This window comes from Lissotriton vulgaris, chromosome 12 (assembly GCF_964263255.1).
Source record: "Lissotriton vulgaris chromosome 12, aLisVul1.2, whole genome shotgun sequence".
Lineage (NCBI taxonomy): Eukaryota > Metazoa > Chordata > Amphibia > Caudata > Salamandridae > Lissotriton > Lissotriton vulgaris.
The window spans coordinates 716,048,489-716,070,228 of record NC_141700.1 but is presented as its reverse complement, the minus strand read 5'-3'; the positions used below and the strand labels follow the sequence as shown (position 1 = coordinate 716,070,228).

The 21,740-nt window shown below is 44.7% G+C and overlaps 1 protein-coding gene across 1 annotated transcript in view; it reads left to right on the top strand.

Annotated features, from left to right (window-relative positions):
• The window catches only part of LOC147678099 (hydroperoxide isomerase ALOXE3-like), a 234,013-nt gene extending 214,614 nt beyond the window's left edge, over positions 1–19,399 (top strand). The window contains exons 11-14 of the mRNA XM_086945961.1: positions 12,061–12,182; positions 12,751–12,851; positions 14,559–14,729; positions 18,576–19,399. Of these exons, the coding sequence (XP_086802087.1) occupies positions 12,061–12,182; positions 12,751–12,851; positions 14,559–14,729; positions 18,576–18,755 (574 nt within the window). The 3' untranslated portion in view covers positions 18,756–19,399. The remainder of the gene's footprint in view (positions 1–12,060; positions 12,183–12,750; positions 12,852–14,558; positions 14,730–18,575) is intronic.
• The last annotated feature ends 2,341 nt before the right edge of the window (positions 19,400–21,740 follow it).

The following is a 21,740-nucleotide window of genomic DNA, read 5'->3' as shown; positions in this document are numbered from 1 at the left end:
ACTAAGGATTGGATTGTCCCCCTGGGAAAGGGCTTGTACGCCATAGCACATTTAATTATTTCAGTCTTTTTACCCACCGGAGGGGCAGATGGAGTAATTGTAAATGTATGAAAGTCATATTTAAATGTATCCCATTTTCCTTTCAGAAAAATGAGCTGCATTTAACAAACATTTTTTCTCTATGTAAAGGCAATCACAGACATCATGGTCTGCTGATCCAAACAATCAAATTTTGTTTACTGGTCACAAAAAAACCTGATCACTAACTGTGACCAGTGCGGTTCTTTGCAAGCAGTGTTTCCTACGTTGGGTCCTTGGTGCACAGCTGCATGCCTATACATATATAGGGAGTAGCCGCACAGGAAGTGGTTGATTTCATTGCTGCTCCTTGAACAGAAAGTTCCAGCAAGCACTTGAATAACAAAAGCCATTTCTCATGAGCAAAGTGTGTCAGTCTGATTTATCTGTGCAATGCAGCCCTAGTTGTACTGGCATTATGTGCAAACATTAAAGGGCACAAAGCATATGAGCTGAGATTGAAACAATGATTTTCAATCATGTTGCCTAAAAAGGGAAAGCATGTTGCAGTGTGCATTAGCTTTCAACATGGTGGATCTCTTGAGAGGATCACGGTTTGATGTATCCCACTGGATGCAGGGGGAGCCTTTAGGAGATTGTCTAATTGGCAGATGTATGCACCCTGCCCAGATAGGGACCACACATCTAGTCCTGGTAAGTCAGGTACACACCCTAAGTTAACCTGTGCTCACCCTCTAGTAGAGTGGCACAGAACAAACAGGTTTAACTTAAGAGGCAATGTGTAAAGTAATTGTGCAACACTTATTGCAGTACAACAGTGAAAATACTGCTCAAAATAATCCAAACCTGTTTGCAGAAGTAGAGCTTATTTATTGAACAAAACAATAACAATCCAATAAATATTAAACTGTGATATATCTTTTAAAGAATACTTCCAAATATAGTGCTTGAAAGCCTGAAGCACCAACAGGGACTATATGGTCATGCTGGACCAGGCAATATCTGAAAAGTCAAGTTGATCGTGATGGAGGGCAGGGTGGCTACAAGGGTCACAAAGTGCCTGCTGAAAACAGTACTTTCATGAAGGAAGCGTCGATGTGGAGGAGCAACTACGAGGAGCCGTCGGAGGCAATGCATTGGTAATCTGTTGGGTTGTAGGTAATGTGTTGGTTTTGAGTCGCACAGTTGTGTTATGCATTGCCGTTGAACCATTGGAGATGGCGCTAATACACTGTCGAGCCGATCAGCCAACTTCACAAAGAATGCTTCGGTTTTAACCAGCGCAAAGCAGGCACTGTGTGGATTTTGAAGCTGCAGCACATAATACCCACTTCCAAAGCCCCAAGATAGGATTGACACAATTTGGCAGGGTAGGGCTCACAAATTGAAGAGTCCAGTTGCTGATTGGAGAGTTGCAGGCAGTCTATGATGCCCCTGAGACTACAGAACAGGACAAAAGCAGATAAGCCCTAGTATCACTTCGGTTTCAAGTGGTGTAGATCCAGTCATTCTCACCCAGGCAGAGAGGGCAGCAGGCAGGTCAATACAGCAGAAAAGCAGTTCCTCCAGAGCAGTAGTCCAGTAGTGTGGCAGTCCTTCAGCAGAACAGCCGTCTTTCTCACAGGGTATCCACAGGTCCAGAGGTAAACTGATTTGGTAGGGTCAGAAGACCAGTACGTATACCCAGTGGTGCCTTTGAAGTGGGGAGACTTCCAATAAGGGATTTGAAGTGCACACAGTTCCTCCCTTTCCTGCCCTGGCTCCAGATACACTACAGGGGATATGCAGCTCTTTGTGTGGAGACAGACACAGCCCTATTCAGGTGCCAGCTCCTCCCTCCCATCCTGCTCAGGATGATCCATCAAGATGTTAATGTCTCATGAGGCACACCTAAGTTCCCTTTGTGTGTGCCTGTTTGTAGAAGTTGCACAAAGCCCTGCTGTCACCCAACGCAGACATGTATTGGTGACAGGCAGAAGCACAAAGGGCTTAAGAGCAGAAAAATACCTACTTTCTGAAAGTAAACCCAAAGGGGATGATGGACGGAGTGTTGAACAATGCAAGCACTCACCCCCAGTCAACTGATCTGGGTTTAATCCATCATCAATCTTTATCTCACTCCGCCACCCAAGTTCAGACATGGCCATATGCAAATCAGTCTGACCATGTGCCTCATAGGAACAGTTCAGTCCAAACTGCCAAGCCATTTCTTCCCTGGACCGTAAACAAGCATCCTAGGACCGGTTTCTGACTTATCAGCCATCATCAGCCAGGCTAGCCTGAATCCAGTGGCAAAGTGAGCAAGGGACCTATGTCTGGGCATACCCTGCCAGGGCAAATAAAACAAAACAAAAGGGGATGATGGATGGAGTATTGACCAATGCAAGCACTCACCCCCAGTCAACTGATCTGGGTTTAATCCATCATCATTCTTTAGCTCACTCAGCCACCCTAGCTCAGACATGGCCATATGCAAACCAGTACTGGGGTGAATTGTATAACATTGTTCTGCATTCTGTCCATCGAGTGACACGGTATGCTCAGGCGTGAGTCCTGTGCTCTCCTTGCTACTGGAGTCAAGCTATCCTGGCTGATGAGGGCTGAAACCTGAAAACCATCCTTATATGCTTGTTTACAGACCAGGGAGGACCTGGCCTGGCAGTTCGGGCTGGACTGTTCCCATTGGGGCAGGGTCAAGATTGATTTGCATATGACTGGGTCCAAGATAGAATGGCATGGTTAGCAAAAAACGATGGATTTAGGCCCAGATATCTGTACTGGGGTGAATGTATGACATTGTTCTGCATTCTGTCCTTCAATTGTTCTTTTTGCTTTGTCACCTGAGTGGGACGGGCATGCTCAGACGTGAGTCCCGTGCTCTCCATGCCACTGGAGTCAAGCTATCCTGGCTGATGAGGGCTGAAAGCCTGATACCGGTCTTAGGATGCTTGATTCCAGTCCAGGGAGGACCTGGCCTGGCAGTTAGGGCTAGACTGTTCCCATTGGGTGCAGGGTTAAGACTTATTTGCATACGGCTGGGTCCAAGCTGGAATGGCATGGTGAGCAAAAAATCAATGGATCTCTGTACGGAAGAACCCAGAGAGTCCGCCTCCACCTGTTCAGATCCGAGGCCACCGAAGTCATCTGCGGCGTACCACAAGGATCATCGCTCAGCCCCACCCTCTTCAACATCTGCATGAGCCTCCTCGCAGCCATTGCACGCCAACACAACCTCAACATCATCTCCTACGCCGACGACACTCAGCTGATCCTCCCCCTCACCAACGACCCAGCCACTGCCAGAACCAGTCTACACGAAGGAATGAAAGACATCGCCGAGTGGATGAGGAACAGCCGCCTGAAACTGAACTCAGACAAGACGGAAGTCCTCATCCTGGGGTCATCACACTCCGCCTGGACCGACTCCTGGTGGCCCCTTGCCCTGGCACCACTCCCAAGCCAACGGACCATGCACGAAACCTGGGCTTCATCCTGGACTCCTCCCTCTCGATGACCAGACAAGTCAACGCCGTCTCATCATCGTGCTTCAACGCCATGCGCATGCTCCGAAAGATCTTCCGATGGATCCCCACCGAAACCAGGAAGACGGTCACCCAGGCACTCGTCACCAGCCGACTGGACTACGGAAACACCCTCTACGCCGGAACCACAGCCAAACTTCAGAAAAGATTCCAACCAATCCAGAACGCCTCCGCACGACTCGTCCTGGACATCCCCCGACACAGCCACAGCTCCGGCCACCTGAGAGACCTGCACTGGCTCCCCTTCAGTAAGAGGATCACGTTCAGACTCCTCACCCACGCACACAAGGCTCTCGACGACCTGGGCCCCGAGTACCTCAACAACCGCCTGACCTTTTAGACACCCACCCGCCAGCTGCGGTCGACCAGCCTCGACCTCGCCGCCGTTCCACGCATCCGCAGAGCCACCGCCGGAGGAAGATCCTTCTCCTACCTGGCGGCCAAGGCATGGAACTCCCTCCCCATCCACCTTCGGCTAACCCAGGACCATCTCTCCTTCAGGAAGCAACTCAAGACCTGGCTCTTCGAGCAGTAATGGACCCCTCTCCCCCCAGCGCCTTGAGACCCTTCCGGGTGAGTAGCGCGCTATACAAATGTCATGATGGATTGATTGATTGATTGTACTGGGGTGAATGTATGCCATTGTTCTGCATTCTGTCCATCAATTGTTCTTTTTGCATTTGTACTCTCTAAAAGTGGCATTTTCAAACTTGTACTCATAAATCCAACTTTACCTTTAAAGTCCATAGGCACAAAAAATTAATGTTCTACTTCTTCTCAATTAGGAATTACACTAAATGCATTAAGGAATCCCCAATGTTAAGCTTTGAGAGGGGTAAGCCTCACAGTAGTGAGTAACTCATTGTGGAGTTTTTCACTACCAGGACATGTAAAACTAAAAAGTACAGGTTCTTGCATTTCCCTTACAAAGCACCCTGCCATAAGGCTACCCAGTACCTACCTTAGGGGTGACATGTCTAATAAAAGGGGAGTTTTAGGCTTGGCAAGTGGTTTTAAATGCCAAGTTGACATGGAAGTCAAACAGCACATACAGGAGCTGCAGTGGCATGCCTGAGATATGTTTAGAGGGCTACTTTAAGTAAGTGGCACAATCAGTGCTCCAGCCCTACTATTTGCATTCAATGTACAGTCCCTTGTCGTATATGTGGGTAAAAATCCTAGGACATCAGCAAAGTAAATGACCAATTATTCCAGAACCAGTAGTGTGAAGAAGGAACGAAAATGGACTGTATGCAAATATATATTTAATAAGTATAAATAAAAATCATATAGAAAAACAAGCTATACAATCAGTATATATCCTATAAATCATACACTTTACTTACAGAAAACAATACAATCACATAGGTTAATGGCATATAAAGTACTAGAAATTTAATCATGAGTTTTTTAATGATTACATTTCTAGTACTTTATATGCCATTAACCTATGTGATTGTATTGTTTTCTGTAAAGTGTATGATTTATAGGATATATACTGATTTATAACACTTGTGTCTGTTTTTAATGAACTATACTTTTACCCCATCATATAGCTTGTTTTTCTATATGATTTTTATTTATACTTATTAAATATATATTTGCATACAGTCCATTTTCGTTCCTTCTTCACACTACTGGTTCTGGAATAATTGGTCATTTACTTTGCTGATGTCCTAGGATTTTTACCCACATAGGTGTTTACCCTGCCCTAGGAGTCTGTATTGATACCCAGGGGGTCCTTGTTTTTCTCGCATTCAGTCCCTTGTCATATACAGTGCACTTTATTAGGGTCTTATAAGTAAATCGAATATGCCAATTGTGAATACACCAATACAACCATGTTTAGGGGACTAGGCACATGCACTTTGCACTGGTAGGCAGTGGTAAATTGCCCAGAGTCCTAAGGCCAACAAAAACGGATAGGCAAATAGTGAAACAAAACAGCAAAATGGCTGACAGGTCCAGCAGAGAGAAAGCAGGTTGTGTGGACCAAGAAGGAAGGGATCTTCCCATTCTGATGTACAAGTCAACAACATTGATTCCAGAGTAGGGGTATGTTCAAGTTCAAGTTCATAAACTTTATTTTGATTTTGTGAAAATTACAAAAGTTAAAACAGCATATACATAAAGGTCGAGTGGGACAATCCAACGTGTTTTTAAAACAGAACAATTGTGAATTAATTCAGTTTAAGAGCGAGCACCCTGTATATTCATTGTAAAACAATAAATACGTTAAAAAACTTTAAAACATATCCATGCTGGGCAGCCTAAATTGGGGATCTACTTTGGACTTTAAGTTTACGATGGAAGCGTCATGTCAGTACAAGAAAGTGCGTAATGCTAGTTTCAGAAGGCAGGGGAACCGGACATAAGATAGACAATTACCTATGCCTTTTCTTATTCCATCGGATCACCCACACCCAACCTATGCACTTTGCTGTAGAAACCACAACTGGTCCATCCACTGTTGTTTTGAGGATTCTAAGAGCCTCACTGCTGGACCTGGTGCCCAGGTTAGCACATGTGGGTTTCAACCATCTGGGTTTACAATATGCTGGACAAGCAAAGAAGATATGACCCAGTGTTTCAGTCATGTCCAGACAGAAGGGGCAGTTGCTGGTATTTGAGTTACACCATTTAGCAGTGAAAGCATTAGTAGGTAATGTTCCCACCCTAAACTGATGAAATAGTTTCCTGTCTCGTGTTGATGAAATTATGTCCCAGTACCCCTCATATTTGGGTTCCTGCTTGAAGTCAAGAAAGGCTTTGGACAGAATGGAGCTAGAGGAAGCCACAAAACACTTCGTATTTACCATGTCTCAGTAAGCAGCTTTGAACTCGATTTTAGATGGAAATATACTTCCGGCTGGGGAGGTCCACAAACGGCTCAACCCCATCTCAGAAGTATATTTCTGACACACCTGAACCACACAATTTTCCTGTTTACATCTAAATCCCTGACTTCTAAGAGAGCCAGGGCATAGTGTGTGAGTTCAGGAGTCACCCAGATTCTCCTCCTATAAGCTACTGGCCTATAGTGTGCCACATCCCTAATTAAATGACACCCCAGATCCAGATAGTGAGGTACTGATGGGGTAGACTGGAGGAGACTGATTATGGACCTTAGGAATTTGTTCTGGGCCACCACTAAGGAATCCAAATTCGCATATCCCCATACCTCTGTCCCATGCAATATTGAGGCACCAATTTTGGCATTGTAGAGCTGAAGCGTAGGGGCTATGGATTTTGTAAATGAAAATCTATGCTACTTAAGCAAAGCACCCGTAAGTTGAGCATGCCTGACTCCAAGGCAGTCTATTTGTGGCTTCTAACTTAGTTTGCTATCTATTGTTACACCCAAGTAGGAAAAGATATCTGTTTGTTCCAAAACACCTTCATTCATTCATTTGTTTTATCAACATTGACAATAAGATCGTAGTCCATACAGAATTCCTCAAATCTTGTAAGGGCACGTTGGAGGCCCTGTCTGGTCTTCGAAAGAATAAGAGTGTCATCCGCAAACATTAGTAGTGGGATCTTAATTCCTGCTAAAGATGGAGCGTCTGTAGGGAAATCCTCGAATTATTGCACTACCCCGTTGATATATGTTGAGAAAAGGGTGGGGGCTAGAACGCACCCCTGTCTCAACCCCTTCTCAACCGGAAACTTTTCTGTGGTACTGCCCCCCGCATCCCAACTAACCTGAGCATAATTGTCAGTGTATAATTTAACGGCAAATGCCAGAATATCCAACAGCATGCCTAGCTTTAAGAGAGTACACCACATCTTGATGCGCTGGACCAAGTCAAATGCGGACTTGAGGTCCACGAAGGCTGCATAGATGGTACCTTTCCCTAGGATTACAGTGCTCCAGTAAATGAGCATGAACCTCAAAACCTGGTCCACTGTACTGGTGCTTGGCTGGAACCCCACCTGGAGGTCAGAAAGAATGTCATATTCCCCCAGCCAAGCCTGGATTCTGCCAAGCACCGCAGTGACCTTTTGGATGCAGTCTATTCGGCTTATGGGCCTGTAGTTTCCCGGTATAGAGCTATCCCCTTTTTTAAAGATGGTAAGTATTACTGCTCCTGCCCAAGTACTGGGCATAGATGCTCCTCTGGCGATGGCATTTACTAGGATCTGGATGTATAAAGCCCAGATATCTGTATCTTGGAGGAACAGATCAGCAGGGATGCAATCGGGCCCAGGAGCTCTGCCTTTAGGGACCAAGAGTAGAGCATTTACCACTTCTTGCTTTGTTATGTGTAAGATTGGGATGGCAGACGGCATAACAAAAATATCACTAGCTTCTAATCAACATGCAAATTGGCCTTTATAATGGGAAACCCACTGTTCTGGCTCCACATGATTCGTGGGTACTTTGTTAGGGGATCCACTCCCCCACTTCACCATGTGCCAGAAAGCCGTCATATTTCTCCTAGAGCAAGCATTCAGAAGATCAGCCCAATGTTCTTCATGCCAATCCCTTTTGGCCTGGGATTATGCTGCCTTATATGCAGACCTGCTCTTACTTATTGTTACCCTATCATTAGTCCTGATTGCTTCTGCAAGGGTTCTATATGCAGTGCAGCAGGATAAATTATACCAAACAGCTGCCTTGTGGCATGAGGGTTTGATTAGTTTTTTGTTTATAATAATAAAAAAGTTTTTAAGTTCAGTAAAAAAGTGCTCGTGGACTTGAACAGCTCTATTACTGTTTTCTTCCTGTGCAGCATCTTCCTGTAAGATGTCTATGGCATTGGCTACCAGCCCTCTCAATTGGTTCACTTGCTCTACTTTGTTGGCCACTTCAGCCCATTTAAGATTGCTTGTTAATTGGGCCTCTACAAAGTCTAAGTATACTGCCGACCCTTCTCCGTAACTTGGATTCAGGTATTGTAGGGAGAGTAGCAGGGGTTTGTGGTCACTTTCTGGTCGATCACAGACCACCATGTCCAGTAGGCTGGGCCATTTCTCCTTGCTGAGCATAAAAAAGTCCAAACGACTAGAACGTTGCCCACTAATACAAGTTGGCATCCCATGTTAGTCTGATCTAGTACGCCTTTTGGCTGCTCTCACCCCATGTTCTAGGCATAATACTTTTAATTGAAGTGCTGCACTGGACCACTTCTTTATTACGGGAAGATCCCGCAGAGGGATAGACCACTGCTCATCCTCTTCTACACTAATATTCATATCCTGTAAATCCAGGGGTTCGAAAGTGCAATTAAAATAAATTGCCAGCTATTAATATATTATTCTGGCCTCTCTGATTAATTAAAAAGGCATCTAAAAGCGCTACCGTGTTTGAGGCTTTGCCTCATTGCAAGCCCTTGGAATAAACATTGATAAGTAGCATTTCTGGAAGACTTCCCTGATATAACCAAATGATAGGAATGTCCCTACAGTCGATATGGGTCTCCTTGAGCTTATATTGATGACACTGCCTAACCCAGGTTATCAAGCCCCCTTTGGGTCTGCCCCGCTGACCCTCTTCGGCAGCTTTGGAAAACTTTAGATATCCTGGGCGAAATACCTGATCCATGGCCCATGTCTCCTGAAAAAAGACAATATCATGCTCCTCAATGAATGTAGACCATTCGGTGGAAGCTGTTGTGCTTACAAGCCCAGCGATATTCCAGGAAGCTAGTTTTGGGCCGGTAATGTCACTATTTGGATCACTATTGCTTGACTGGGGGAATAGGCCACACCTATGCACATGGGAATCAACCTCTTTTCCAAAGCAGTTCTCTGAAAGGTCCATGCCACCGTTAGATGCCCTAGTACTTCCAGGGGAGCCTAGGTTTGTGCCCGATGTTGAACCATTAAAAGTGTGCAAAGGTGGAGCATTGCTTGGGGTAGGGCCTGTTACTTGATCACCCTCTCCCAAGTCTGCCATTGGTGAAAGAATCTTTACAGGAGCAGGTAAACAACTCAGTCAGTCTATTTCTTCCAGATTTGATATGACCTCAAATCTGTTATGAACAGGTACATTGTAGTCATAAAGACTCTGAGCGTGAGACACGTCCCTGTAGTAGCCCCTTCCGGTTGTTTGGGTAGGTGTGTTTTGATAGAAAAACCCCAGCGGTAAGATACAAATACAATCCCTGCTCAAAAACTTTGCCCCTGCCCTATCTAGGATCGTTTTCACAATTAGGGGAGACCCAAAGTTCAGCACCACACAATCACTTCTGCTAGAGTTTGGAGATTTCCCAATCCATGGAATTCTGCGAATCATTTTAAATTCCTGAAATAAATGGCTACCCAGCCTGTTCTATTGTTTAGTAAGTGTAGGGCCTTGTTCCAATCCTGAGTGATAGCCAGTGTTCCCCAGAACCCGGTTGTAGAGGGGGCACATTGGTAAGTAAAATAGTGTATGGCGTGGCTTCGGGTGGTAAGTTAAGGGAATCCTTAGGGCTAAGCAAACCGCCCCGGGTCATTCCTTTAGCTTTACCCCCGGTTAACTCCCTCTTGGAGCCCGCCTTTACTGTTGTGGTATGCGAAGTAGAGGAATTTACAAGAGGAGCATGCGCTACTATATTTGTACTAGCTCCAACGTCAGAAAGGGTCGTCTGTGTTGCGTGCACTATTACCGACCCAAGTTCATTCGAGCCAATAGCGGTCTCATTACATATATTAGATATTTGGAGGAAAAGGTGTTGCTCAATTTTGTTTAGTCTTGAGTCAATATCTGACAACGTAGTTAGTACAGGCTCAAGCATTGCTGCAAATTTTTCTTCTTTTTTCTAATTTCGCAAGTATACGGTCTTCGAAATCACTAACCACCTGACGTGGATGGGCCTGTGCACTATTGCCTGTTGAGCTAGAGATGCTTGTGTCTACGACCACCTGGATCAGTTGGTCATAAGGATCCTTTCTGCCTGCCAGCGCTCTGAGACCTTCGGGTGATTTATGCGCGATACAAATGAAATAAAATGGAAATGGAAATGGAACAGCTTTTGTTTCCACAGGCCACCCCTCTAGTTTTTGCCATTTTACTGGCCTCGTGTGGAGCTAGGGGCAAAGCACCCGCTTTTCTTTTCTTTGAAGTAGTGGCACCCTCCCTTTCCTTTGCCTGGACTATACGTTGCTGACGTGTACGGATCTGTCCTGGAGGGTAAGGGGTGGGGATAGGCAAGTTAGGAACCTTGACTAAGGTCAGTGAATCATTATCTAATGGTGTTGGGGACATAGGATCTACTTGCGTTGTACAGTCAATAGATGGATCTGGGATGAACAGGGGACCAACTAGGCGGACTGCGATGGAAACTCGACGGGGTTCAAAAGAGAGTCTCCTTTGGGTGAGCTTGATTTCGTGAATGAGAACAGACTCAGCCCGCAGGAGAAATGCGTTGAGTGTTCCCACGACCCCTGGACCCCCCTGCCCCCTTGCGGTTGCCCTTACTCATGACAAGTTGCTAGCAATTCAATACAAAAGTCAACAATCAATGTCAAAGATCAAAAAAAACACTGACAAAGTCCTTGGGAACTCTGGATGACTAGGGAAAGGGGAATGGCCCTGCCCTGCCCTGCCCTGCCTCCTCCTGGCTTCGACAGGCGCGGATGAGCCGGCCTTTGGGCCGGGCTTGGCCTGGGCACACCCACGCGCGTCCCACGCTGCGGGATGCCCAAAACTTTTTTAAGCGCCTCCTGGCGCTTAGGTATGACGCCGGTAGTAAGCCTTAGCCAAGGATGCTGCGAAACGTAGTCAGCGCCTTGGACAATGGATTGTGTCAGCAGTGGCAGCGTGAGCGTTGCAGTCCTCCCGGACTGGTATCAGGTAAGTTCCCCACAAGGCAAAGGGCAAGCAGCGTTCCAGGAGTGTACCGCGCTGCGGGATGACCGAAGCGTTTTTAAGCGCCTCCTGGCGCTTAGGTATGATGCCGGTAGTAGGTGCCAAGGATGCTGGGAAACATAGTCCGGGCCTCGGACGATGGATTGTGTCAGCAGTGGCAGCATGAGCGTTGCCGTCCTCCTGGACTGGTATCAGGTAGGTTCCCCACAAGGCAAAGGGCAAGCAGCGTTCCCGGAGAATCATAGGAGTATGAGGTAGGAATACATTGACTACCCAGACCTATGAGACAGGTCATGTTATTAAACATAATGGCCTATCTTGCCTCAAGCCCAAGTCAACCTACAGCTACCCTACATCTCCATGCTAAATTAATGTTTAGCTGTGCCAGGTTTCTCAGGTCTAAGCGTGACCAAGTGCTCTAGACCAGATTTTCAATTCTGGAACTTGTAGTCTTGTTTAATCCACTATAAAACCATGAGTACAAGTCCCAGAAGTCAAAGAAGAGACGTGGACTGGAGCAGCTTATCATGCATAGACCAGGGAAAGTTTCCAGCTATAAATGATAAATGAACAATGATTACTTTTCGTGTAGAGAGAGGACAGATTAATTTTCCTTTGCATGGATGTGTTTTAATTTGTCCTTTCATCAATTGAGTCTATCCCATTTTCCCTTGCTTTCAGCTATGTGTCTGATATTGTTGACTACTACTACAAGAGTGATGAGAGCATCCAAACCGACCCAGAACTTCAAGCATGGGTATCGGAGATCTTCAAAGAAGGCTTCCTGGAGAGGAAATCCTCAGGTATGATTGACAGAGCTTGTTGCAAAGCAGTTGTTCATCATTCCCATTTACATTCTTCTGAAGGATTGTGGCTTGACCACCAATCCACAAGACATTGAGCTTGATTGTGAAAGCCTGAGTTTTTAAAAACTTTTGTGCTTGAAGTGTCATCCAAGGTTCAGAAACTAAACTTTTATAACATTGGAATTTAAACTCATTCAGGATAATTTTCCTGTATACTGTGTTAGTTTAAACATAGCAATAACATGAAGATTTATATTTTAGAACTCTAGCATACCTATAACGTTCTACCGTTTTTCAGAGCACTAGAACTCAGGAAGACACTTCCAGCAGCTTCGAGAATGCAATTGGGCTGTAGCACCCTAGTGAGAAATGTGTGTTCAGAAACGTTGCCAGAAATAAATAACCCACAAGCACACCATTGCAAACACACACTTGCAAGCATACCATTATTCCCCTGGGACACCTCTGAAGGATACTTATCTATGGCCCATGTAAAACAGGTTCTGACACAGTGAAACATGTTGTGAGTGGTCGTACATGTTACTGATATTGTTGTTTTTTTCAGGAGTGCCATCTTCGCTACAGAACCGCGACGAACTGGTCAAGTATTTGTCTGTGGTGATTTTCACATGTTCCGCTCAGCATGCTGCTGTTAACAGTGGACAGGTAATTATAAATGTGCTTCTAGTACTGCAAATGGTAATCACTGAAACATAAGGCTCTAGAAAATCCATCTGTACTTTTAACGTCTTAAGGTGTGAGTGAGGATAAACAAAGTCAGGGTATCAGTTCTCTGCTTCCTGAAGGCTAGATTTGTCAGTGAGGTGGTCACATTGTGAATTTGGGACCTTAGAAATGACATGAAGAGGTCCAGATGCTTACCAGAAGGGATGTACGACATTACAACGCATGCTTTTACATCGCATGCTTTTACAACGTGGGTTTGACAATGCATACCATTACAACGCATAGTGCTTTGGGGCGCTGGATAGTGAATAGTTCAATTTACTATTCCAACTCCAGTCCCCGTGGATAGTAGGGAAGGTGTTGGACAGTAAATTAAACCTATTCCCTGTCCTAGAGCGCCCCCCAGCGCAATGCGTTGTAATGGTTTGCGTTGTAAAAGTTGCGTCGTAAAGGCACTGCATGGTAAAAATTGCGTTGTAAAGGATGTTTCCCACCAGAAGGCACTGCTCTGGGTGGGAGTTTGAGGTTATCATGTAACTACATATCTTCGCTAAGGAGCCTGACGCACCTTCGGACTGTCAGAGCCCAAATCTGAAAGGAGACAAGCAGTGCAGCCTTCACACAAGGTGGACACAGGGCTGGATTATGTTTCCACTGAACCCCAGTAACTAAACCCTGCTATGAGAGATAGCGTGATATCGGCAGAGATAAGATGCCTCAAGCGAGCCACTCATCTTTCCTATCATTCTAGATGTGACCTTGGTCTAGCTGACATACTACTTCCTAGCTGAAACGCACCCTGCTCCAACCTTATCTCGAATGAGAACTTGGGGCCTCATTTATGAGGCTGTGCTTCACTTTTACGCCGCCGGTGCGTCACTTTTTGTGACGCACCAGTGGCATGAAAAATGCGCCTTGTTGCGCCATATTTACAAAGTTACGCATCTAAGTAGATGCATCACTTTGTAAACCTCTGCGCCACATTACACCTGCACCAGGTATAATGTATGCAAGGGGGGCGTATTGACGCAAGGAAGGGTCGTAGAAGTGACGCAGTGAAAGCTATGAGATTTCACTGCGTCACTTTTAGGACGCCGTTGCATCAAAATCTTGCGCCTACCTCACAGCAGGCGTAAGACTGACGCAGGCCCTTTCACATGGGGCTTGCCCCATGTGAAAGGTCGCATTGCTGGAGTTGCGTCACTTTTGTGACACACTCCAGCAATGCGTCACTTTTGCGCTTACAGATCCGTCAGAAATACTGACGTATCTGTAACTCCTTGCGACATGATGCGTCATACATTAAATATGACGCATCAGGAATGTCGCAAGGAGGGCGCACTGAGAATTGACGCATCGCTGCTTTCACGCAGCGATGTGTCATTTCTCATAAATGAGGCCCTTGGTACCTTACAAAGGAGGTTTTCCAGTCTTAACACCTTGGGTGCTAAGGGTTTTCCCCCTCCAGTGGATTCCCAGATGGTCTTGTATATTTGTACACTTTGTATCTTGTTTCTAACAGTAACATTTCTTGATGTAGTATCTGTTATCTTCTCAAGTCAATTGATTTTCTTAAAGCGCTGACAAGCCTGTGTCTGTTGGCAATATACATAAAACTACATAATAAAAGTAATTACAACTTTGACCTGTTGCTTTTTCTTTCCTTTCGGGCTTGGGCCACTGTAGTTTGATTTTCTCTCCTGGTTGCCAAACAGTCCCACCACAATGCGCCAACCTCCCCCCAAGACCAAAGGCACAGCAACGCAGAAGAGCATCCTAGAGACCCTGTCCAATGTGGGCGTTACCGCCTTCTCCATGATAAGTGTCAAGCTCCTGAGTGACGAGCCTGGTGAACGGGTAAGTGTTCTATTCTCTCATTATATGGGAAGGGGCACCGAGTACAGAAACAGAAGCAGGGCAAACATTTGCAGCAAATTATCTGCATCTGCCCACACAGAACACAACAGAAAATAGAGAAAAATGCTTTAAAACAATGTTTTCAAGAAATCAGCCATTCTCTCGTCCCTCCACAGTCTCTGATAAAGCTCTGGAAGGCCAGCAAACCTGAACCTAGACTGAGGACATACTTGAGTGTTGATGAACCCTACAGAATTCTGCTGTGCTGCAGCAGGGTAGTCTTGTGGGGAAGTGTGGCTCACTGGTTAGAGCAGGCAGACCTTGAAGCAGAGGTCAGACCCGGGACCAGGGTTCAATTCCCGACGCGGCAGGGTCTTGAGCTCAAATGTCCATGGACTCGATAATTCTCGCTTCGGTGCCTGACCTAATCATGGGTTCACACTCTGCAACTCTGGGCATTAAGCTTGCTTAATCTCTACAACGCCCCCCCCCCGCGGTGGGATGCCTGGCTTTCCCCTTGGGGATGCCCTGTAGGGGCTATCGCACAGGGAAAAACCAGGATGGGTTCCCAAGGCAAGCGCGGAGATATCCCTTCGGGGGGCGCTATATAAGAATGCAATAATAATAATAATTACTCTTTCTGCATCTGCAAGGAAGAACCGGCTAAAATATGAGAATGTATAACATTGTTTATTATTGAATCCCCACACAGACAAGTCTGTCTTCAAACGGATCTATAAAAACCTGGGGGTATATGTACAAGGAAGCAGCGTAGCTTGTTGTTTGCCTCCTTGGCTTGGCGACACGCTCCGCCACTGCTGAAATGGAAGGCTGCACAATATTTACAAGAATGTGGTGCAGCCTTGCATTTCCCCCTGCGATGGCGCTAAGTTCAGCAACTTAGCGCCAGCGCAGGGGGTGTCTGCTTGCAGGAGAGGATTGTTAATGTGTAGGAAGGTGTCCCTTCATGCACATAAACAATCCTAAAATGCCATTCTTTCACTGTCATGTGTGCTGCTTCATGCAGCACACATGAAAGGGACAGAATTGCATTTTGTTTAAAGGTTTGTTTATGTACAGGAAGGGACACCTTCCTGTGCATAAAAAAACATGGCATTTTGCTTTTTCAATATGTGCTGTACGAGGCAGCACACATGGAAAAAGCCAACACGAGGAGAAATAATGTATTTCTCCTCGTTTCGCCAACTTAAGACGAGGTTTTTCCTGGTCTTAATTTTGGTGCTGCCTCCTATGTACGCCACTCTTGTACATAGGGGTCCGCGCCAAATACAATGGGTGTTGCGGTGGAATGCTCACCACAACACCCACTGCACGCCCCTTTCACGCTAGAACTAGCATGAAAGGGAGCCTTATGTACAAGATAGCGTTAAGCCACGTTAAGTGGCTTAATGCTGCCTTGTTCATAAGATGCAGCCCCTATTACCACCACAACATCCGTAAAAGTGACATTATTTTGGTGCTTTGGGCTTGTACATATGCCCCTTGGACCGGCTGAGTAAATCCTGGACCCTCTACATTTGGTAGAAATCTCCTTGTGCAATATTTCCTTAGGAATAAGCTGCATGACATTTTTACCAGAACTGTCACACATAAGGTGGATTGTGGTAAATTGTGGTAAATTGTGGTGCTTAGCTAATACCCTCACGCTGCAGCGCCGGGACGCCCCTTTGCTGGGGCAGCTGCGCGCTTTATAAAACCCATTAACATAACATACCATATGATGCTGTAAATAAACCAGATTGGGTTTTGAACAAAGAAGCTGTTTTATAATGAAGAGAATGCACAGCACCAACAGACAGAAAACAATAACAAAATGATCACCAGTACAGTAACACAATAGACTGGTGATTTTAGAAGCTAAAAGAGATTTCCAAAGGGAGCTGGAGCATAGAGACAATAGTAGTGTGTTTAGCAGAAATCTTGATACACCCAGAGCTGTTGTGGGATTGGTGGTGATCTCTCTTAGTACAGACCAATGAGAAGGAGTGACCTGGAAAGGCATAAAGGGGACAATTGGTGAGTGAGGAGAGTAAAGCTGGGTCATGCACAGTGTCAAATGTTCCCAGCAATCAAGAAGAATGAGGATAAAAGACGAAGGATTATGGTGAGCACAGTAAATAAAGATGGCAATGGGTGAGTGCAGTTTCCGCTGAGCGAAAGGCTTAGAAGCCTGAGTAGGCAAGGCCCTGTGCATTAGCAGTTGAGAGAGGGGAAAGTCTTCACTGTACTCTTTAGCTTATCAAGGCCAGATTCACAATAGTATGTGAACAACTAACTTTCATTTTATTGTGCAAATACTGAAGTTGTAAATTCCCATCCTTGTTTACCAGAATCAGGAATGTGTAAAATCAGCATTTGTAAATGGAACATGCAGCATGTCCACCAGCAAGGCAGCATTTCCATGTGAGTAATTCAAGTGAGAGTTGTGGTTTGAGGGCAATCCACAGCAGGTGTATTTGCAAAAGCTGGTAGATACACACAAACTCAACTCACAAGTTTATGGGATTTCATCAAAACTTTACAGGCAAATTCACGACCAGCAAAAGAATGGGCCAGATGAAATTTGACTCAGGATTACTGGTGTAATCCCTTCACATAATCTTCCTGCTGCTTGTCAGAATTTCTTTCTTGACAAGACTAAAAAATTGGGAATTAAATAGTTCTGGATGTAAAATTTGAAAAGATTTCACGTCCCATTGAATTTAAATGCATGATCCAGGGTCAGCGGACTCGATAATTCTCACCTCGGTGCCTACTCTAACCAGGGATCACACTCGGCAACTCTGGGCATTAGCTTGCCTCATCGCCACAACGGCCCCCCACATACACCGGGGATGCCTGGTTTCACCTTGGAGATACCCAGTAGGGACCATCTCACAGGGAAAGCCAGGATGGGTTCCCCAACGGTCTACTGCACAGAGATACTCCTTCGGGAGTCGATTCTAGCGCATTAGAAACCCACAATTAATGCTCTCACCTGAGTCTAGGCCTTCAATGGCACATAATAATAATTCCTATTTGTAAAGCACAAACATGTCACCCCTTAAGGTGTACAAGATGCTGGGGGCTGTCGGGAAGATTGAGTGAGCTATTGCCCAGAGTCACATGATGCTGAGCTGCCCCCGGCGCCAGGGATTGAATCATGAGCCCTGCGCTCCGGAGTCAGGCGCTCTGGCCACTGTGTCACACCGCTCCCTTTTGGTGGTGATGGTAGCACATCTTGCTATCTCTGATTTATATGGGCTCCCTCTTGTCTTTGGCCGCTGCACCACACCTCTATCTATCCACTCATTGTCCACACTCAGTGCTCATGGGTGAGGCCTGCAGGAATTAGACTGGGTTCACATCTCGAATGAAAGGATGTAATTTCTCCGATCCCGACACACCCTCCTTGCCACCTCCTTTTAGACATTTTTAAAGGTTAATTTGCTCCACTCAAACAAAGGTGGGAACAGGTTCAAACAATGTGATAGCGCAAGGATCATCTATGAGCCAAAAGCAAAGGAGATCACGCAAGTGAACACTTTTACTCACTTTTTATCGCCTTCAATCCTCCGCTTGTTGGGGCTTCAAATCTCTGACTTCGTGAGGGTGCAGGAGAGTTCTGATTCTGTCTATTGTGTCCTGCAAGTCATGCCTTCAGGGACCTCACCTTGCTGAAATGATAGTGTAATGCTCCCCCTGCCATTTTGGGCTTCATAATAAGACTGGTAATGTGGACTTGTTGTGGGAAAACAAAATCCTCTGTAAATTGTCTGTTTTTGCCCCAATCTACTCTCTTGAATTATGAGACATTAATATTTTCATTCATTTATTTTTTCAAAGATACCTTTAGGTACATCTCTGGATGAGTTTTTCACAGAGGAAGAACCAAGACGGTGCATTAAAGCCTTCCAGGAGCGACTGAGCCAGATATCAGCCGAGATTGAAAGCAGAAACCAATCCATTACTCCCCCGTACGTCTACCTGAACCCCAAAAAGATTGAGAACAGCGTGTCCATATAACCAACCGTAACTAGCCAGTCAGCATGAACGTTCCACCACTTCAATCCACAGCCACATAACTAGCCGCTCAATTGCATCTCACTTGGCCCACATTTCAACTAAGAGACCCACAAGATCATTCCAGGCTCCCATCCACAGCCAAATACCAGCCAGTAAGTTGCATCTCTCTGAGGCCACGCCCACACTATTCCAGAATCTGACCAGTCAGGAAGCACCATAGCTGGAGATTGGTCAGGGGTCACTTCAATAGAAGTTCAAAGGTCACCAATGTTACATGCGCTAACAATGAAGAAAAAAAAGATTGTTTTTGCAACAGGTCGAAAACGTCGAGAAAGAACCAAGGCAACGTGATGATGCACTCACAGAAAGCCAGGCATTTTATTTAACAAAGAGTTGTAATTGACATTGTCTCAACATCTATCATAGAAGAACCGAAAAGATGAATAAACCAGAGTTTTCCCTGTTGTCCCTCAATAAAGCTTGGACATCACTGATTCGCTGAGAGAAAGTGATGCCTCTAATTGAATGCAGACCACGCGCCCTTTCAACCAATCACTAAGCAAACAATGTTATGTATGAAACTGCACGCACACTGATGTTGATCTGCTTTTGATTGTCAAATACTTTAATAAATAGGATTTGCAGATTAGAGATATTCTCATAAAATGTGCTTTCTTTTTTTGCAACTATGCAGCAATGTGCACTTGAATAAATGTTATTTGGGACCTGTAACGAGTGGGGCGGCCAGAGACATAGGAGCAATGAGTAGGTTCATTTGGATGGAACTAACGCACCAACAGAAATGAGACTGGGGCATATTACCAACGTTAAGCGATATTTATCGCTAACGATGCTTAGCAACAAATTTTTTAACGCTAAGCATCGCCGGAAATTATCGCAGAGATAACTTGCTATTAGCAAGGTTTATCTCAGAAGTGATAAAAATCCTCACGCTAACTGCCAATTGAGAGATTATTACTGAAAAACCAACGATAATCTCTCAAAGTTTGGCGTTAGCTTAATGATAGGGGCTCACAAACTTAGCCATGATATCCACCTTCCATAGGATATCATGGCTAAGTCAGGAAAATACCAGGTGTAAAAAAAGCAGTGCTAACCGCGGTTAGCACTGCTTTTTTTATCACTAACAGGGTTAGCGAAATCCTTGATAATAGGAGAAATGTCGCTTAACAACATTTCCCCTATTATTTTTCTCCGGAACGCCCCCTTTGCATCTCATTAGAGATGCAAGGGGAAGCGTAGAGAAAAAGGGTGCTAACATGCGATTTTGCGTGTTAGCACCCTGTTGCTGATAGGGAGATAATTTTATCTCCGCTTTCTTGGCTTTTAAAGCCAAAAAAGCGGAGATAAATCCCTTGATAATATGCCCCCCATTCCCATTTCACCATACTGACAAGTAAACTGATTGAGAGAGATTACATAAAACAAGCCTTCACAAAGATGATGCACACGTGCACATATCCAAACAGACTGGCATACCGCAGACACCCATGCTCACGGATGAGCACCCACGGAGACAACCACCAAAGACATGTGTTATGTTATGTTGTTGCTTGCAAAGGTTTTCATACAACTATAAGGCTGCCTCAAAATGCTATGTATGGCAGGAGAGCAGGGGGAGAGGTATCTAGAGAGGAAGGAACACAGCAGCCTAGTGAATGAAATGATTTTCGCAAAATGGAAAAGTAGTATTTGGCCAACCTTGATATTTGCTTGGAAAGTTAATACTATAGGAAAGTGGGAAAGTAGGGGACTGGAGAGAGTAGGAGGTATCAAATGGAGAGGATGGGTCTAGAATAGGCAAAGATAGGGAGATGGTGGTGAATGGAGAAAGGCAACATGCAGGTTCAAGTTCACTTATTTCTTCAGCGAAAAAATATAATTTAAGGTAGAAGAAAAATGGGTGCCATTGTCTATTCAATTCTTAGCCTCTTCTACGACAAATCACTTGTACTGGGGGATGGAATAATTCAGTGTCTACCCATTCAGTCAGTCAGTTTATTTTGCATTACTTGTACTGAGGGATGGAATAATTCAGTGTCTACCCATTCAGTCAGTCAGTTTATTTTGCATCAGTTCAACGCATAAAAAGCACAGATATAAAACAAGTTCAAAAGCCATTATTCCAATAACATCTATATGAAACTTAAACAATATAAAATAAGTCCATAAATTCATAACTTCATCAGTGTCAGAAAAAAGAATCCATTAAACATGCAATTATAAAGTTACAATTCTTCTGCAAGCCACTGCCCACAAATAGGAAGCAAGAGAGTAACATACAAAGGGATTTGGGAGCTGTTGTATAAAGTGCAGTGCAGGCTCATATTGAGTGAAATAATATTTCTTAACATGGGAACTAACAGAGATTATTTTTGGGGGCCATAGAGTGTTCAAAAATAGAGAATAGAGAATATATGGCATTGTTTGAGGTGCTCTCCCATTTAGTCTTCCTAAAAAAGGCAATGAATGAACGAGGCATAAGAAAGTGTAGATCGACGATTATGTCAACTTTGAACCCAACAGATACCCGTTTGAACTGTTTATTATTAAAGTTCCTTGTGGCTCACGCCGAAGTGTTAAAACACAACCAGGCACCCTGCCCACACAAGGACAACATAACTGCGGTAGTGCAGTGAGAGGGCTCTTTTGAACTAAATAACGTATAAATATCAGAACTCTTGGAACTATAAACTACATGGATTGCTTAATTGTTTTTAAACAACAAATGCTTGCACTAGACTCAGAATGTTTTAGAATGAACTAATAGAGAATTTATCCATACAAAAGGAAATTTTAAATGAGTAGATGATCTTATAAAATGTATTGTTATGGTTTTAATTAACTGAAACAATAAAACGTTTTCATTTCATTTTCATTATATGGGCATGGAGCTAAATCGTTCACTGAATAAGTGTGAGCTGGGAACCCGAGCATTAATGGAATATAGTTCATCCTAATTCT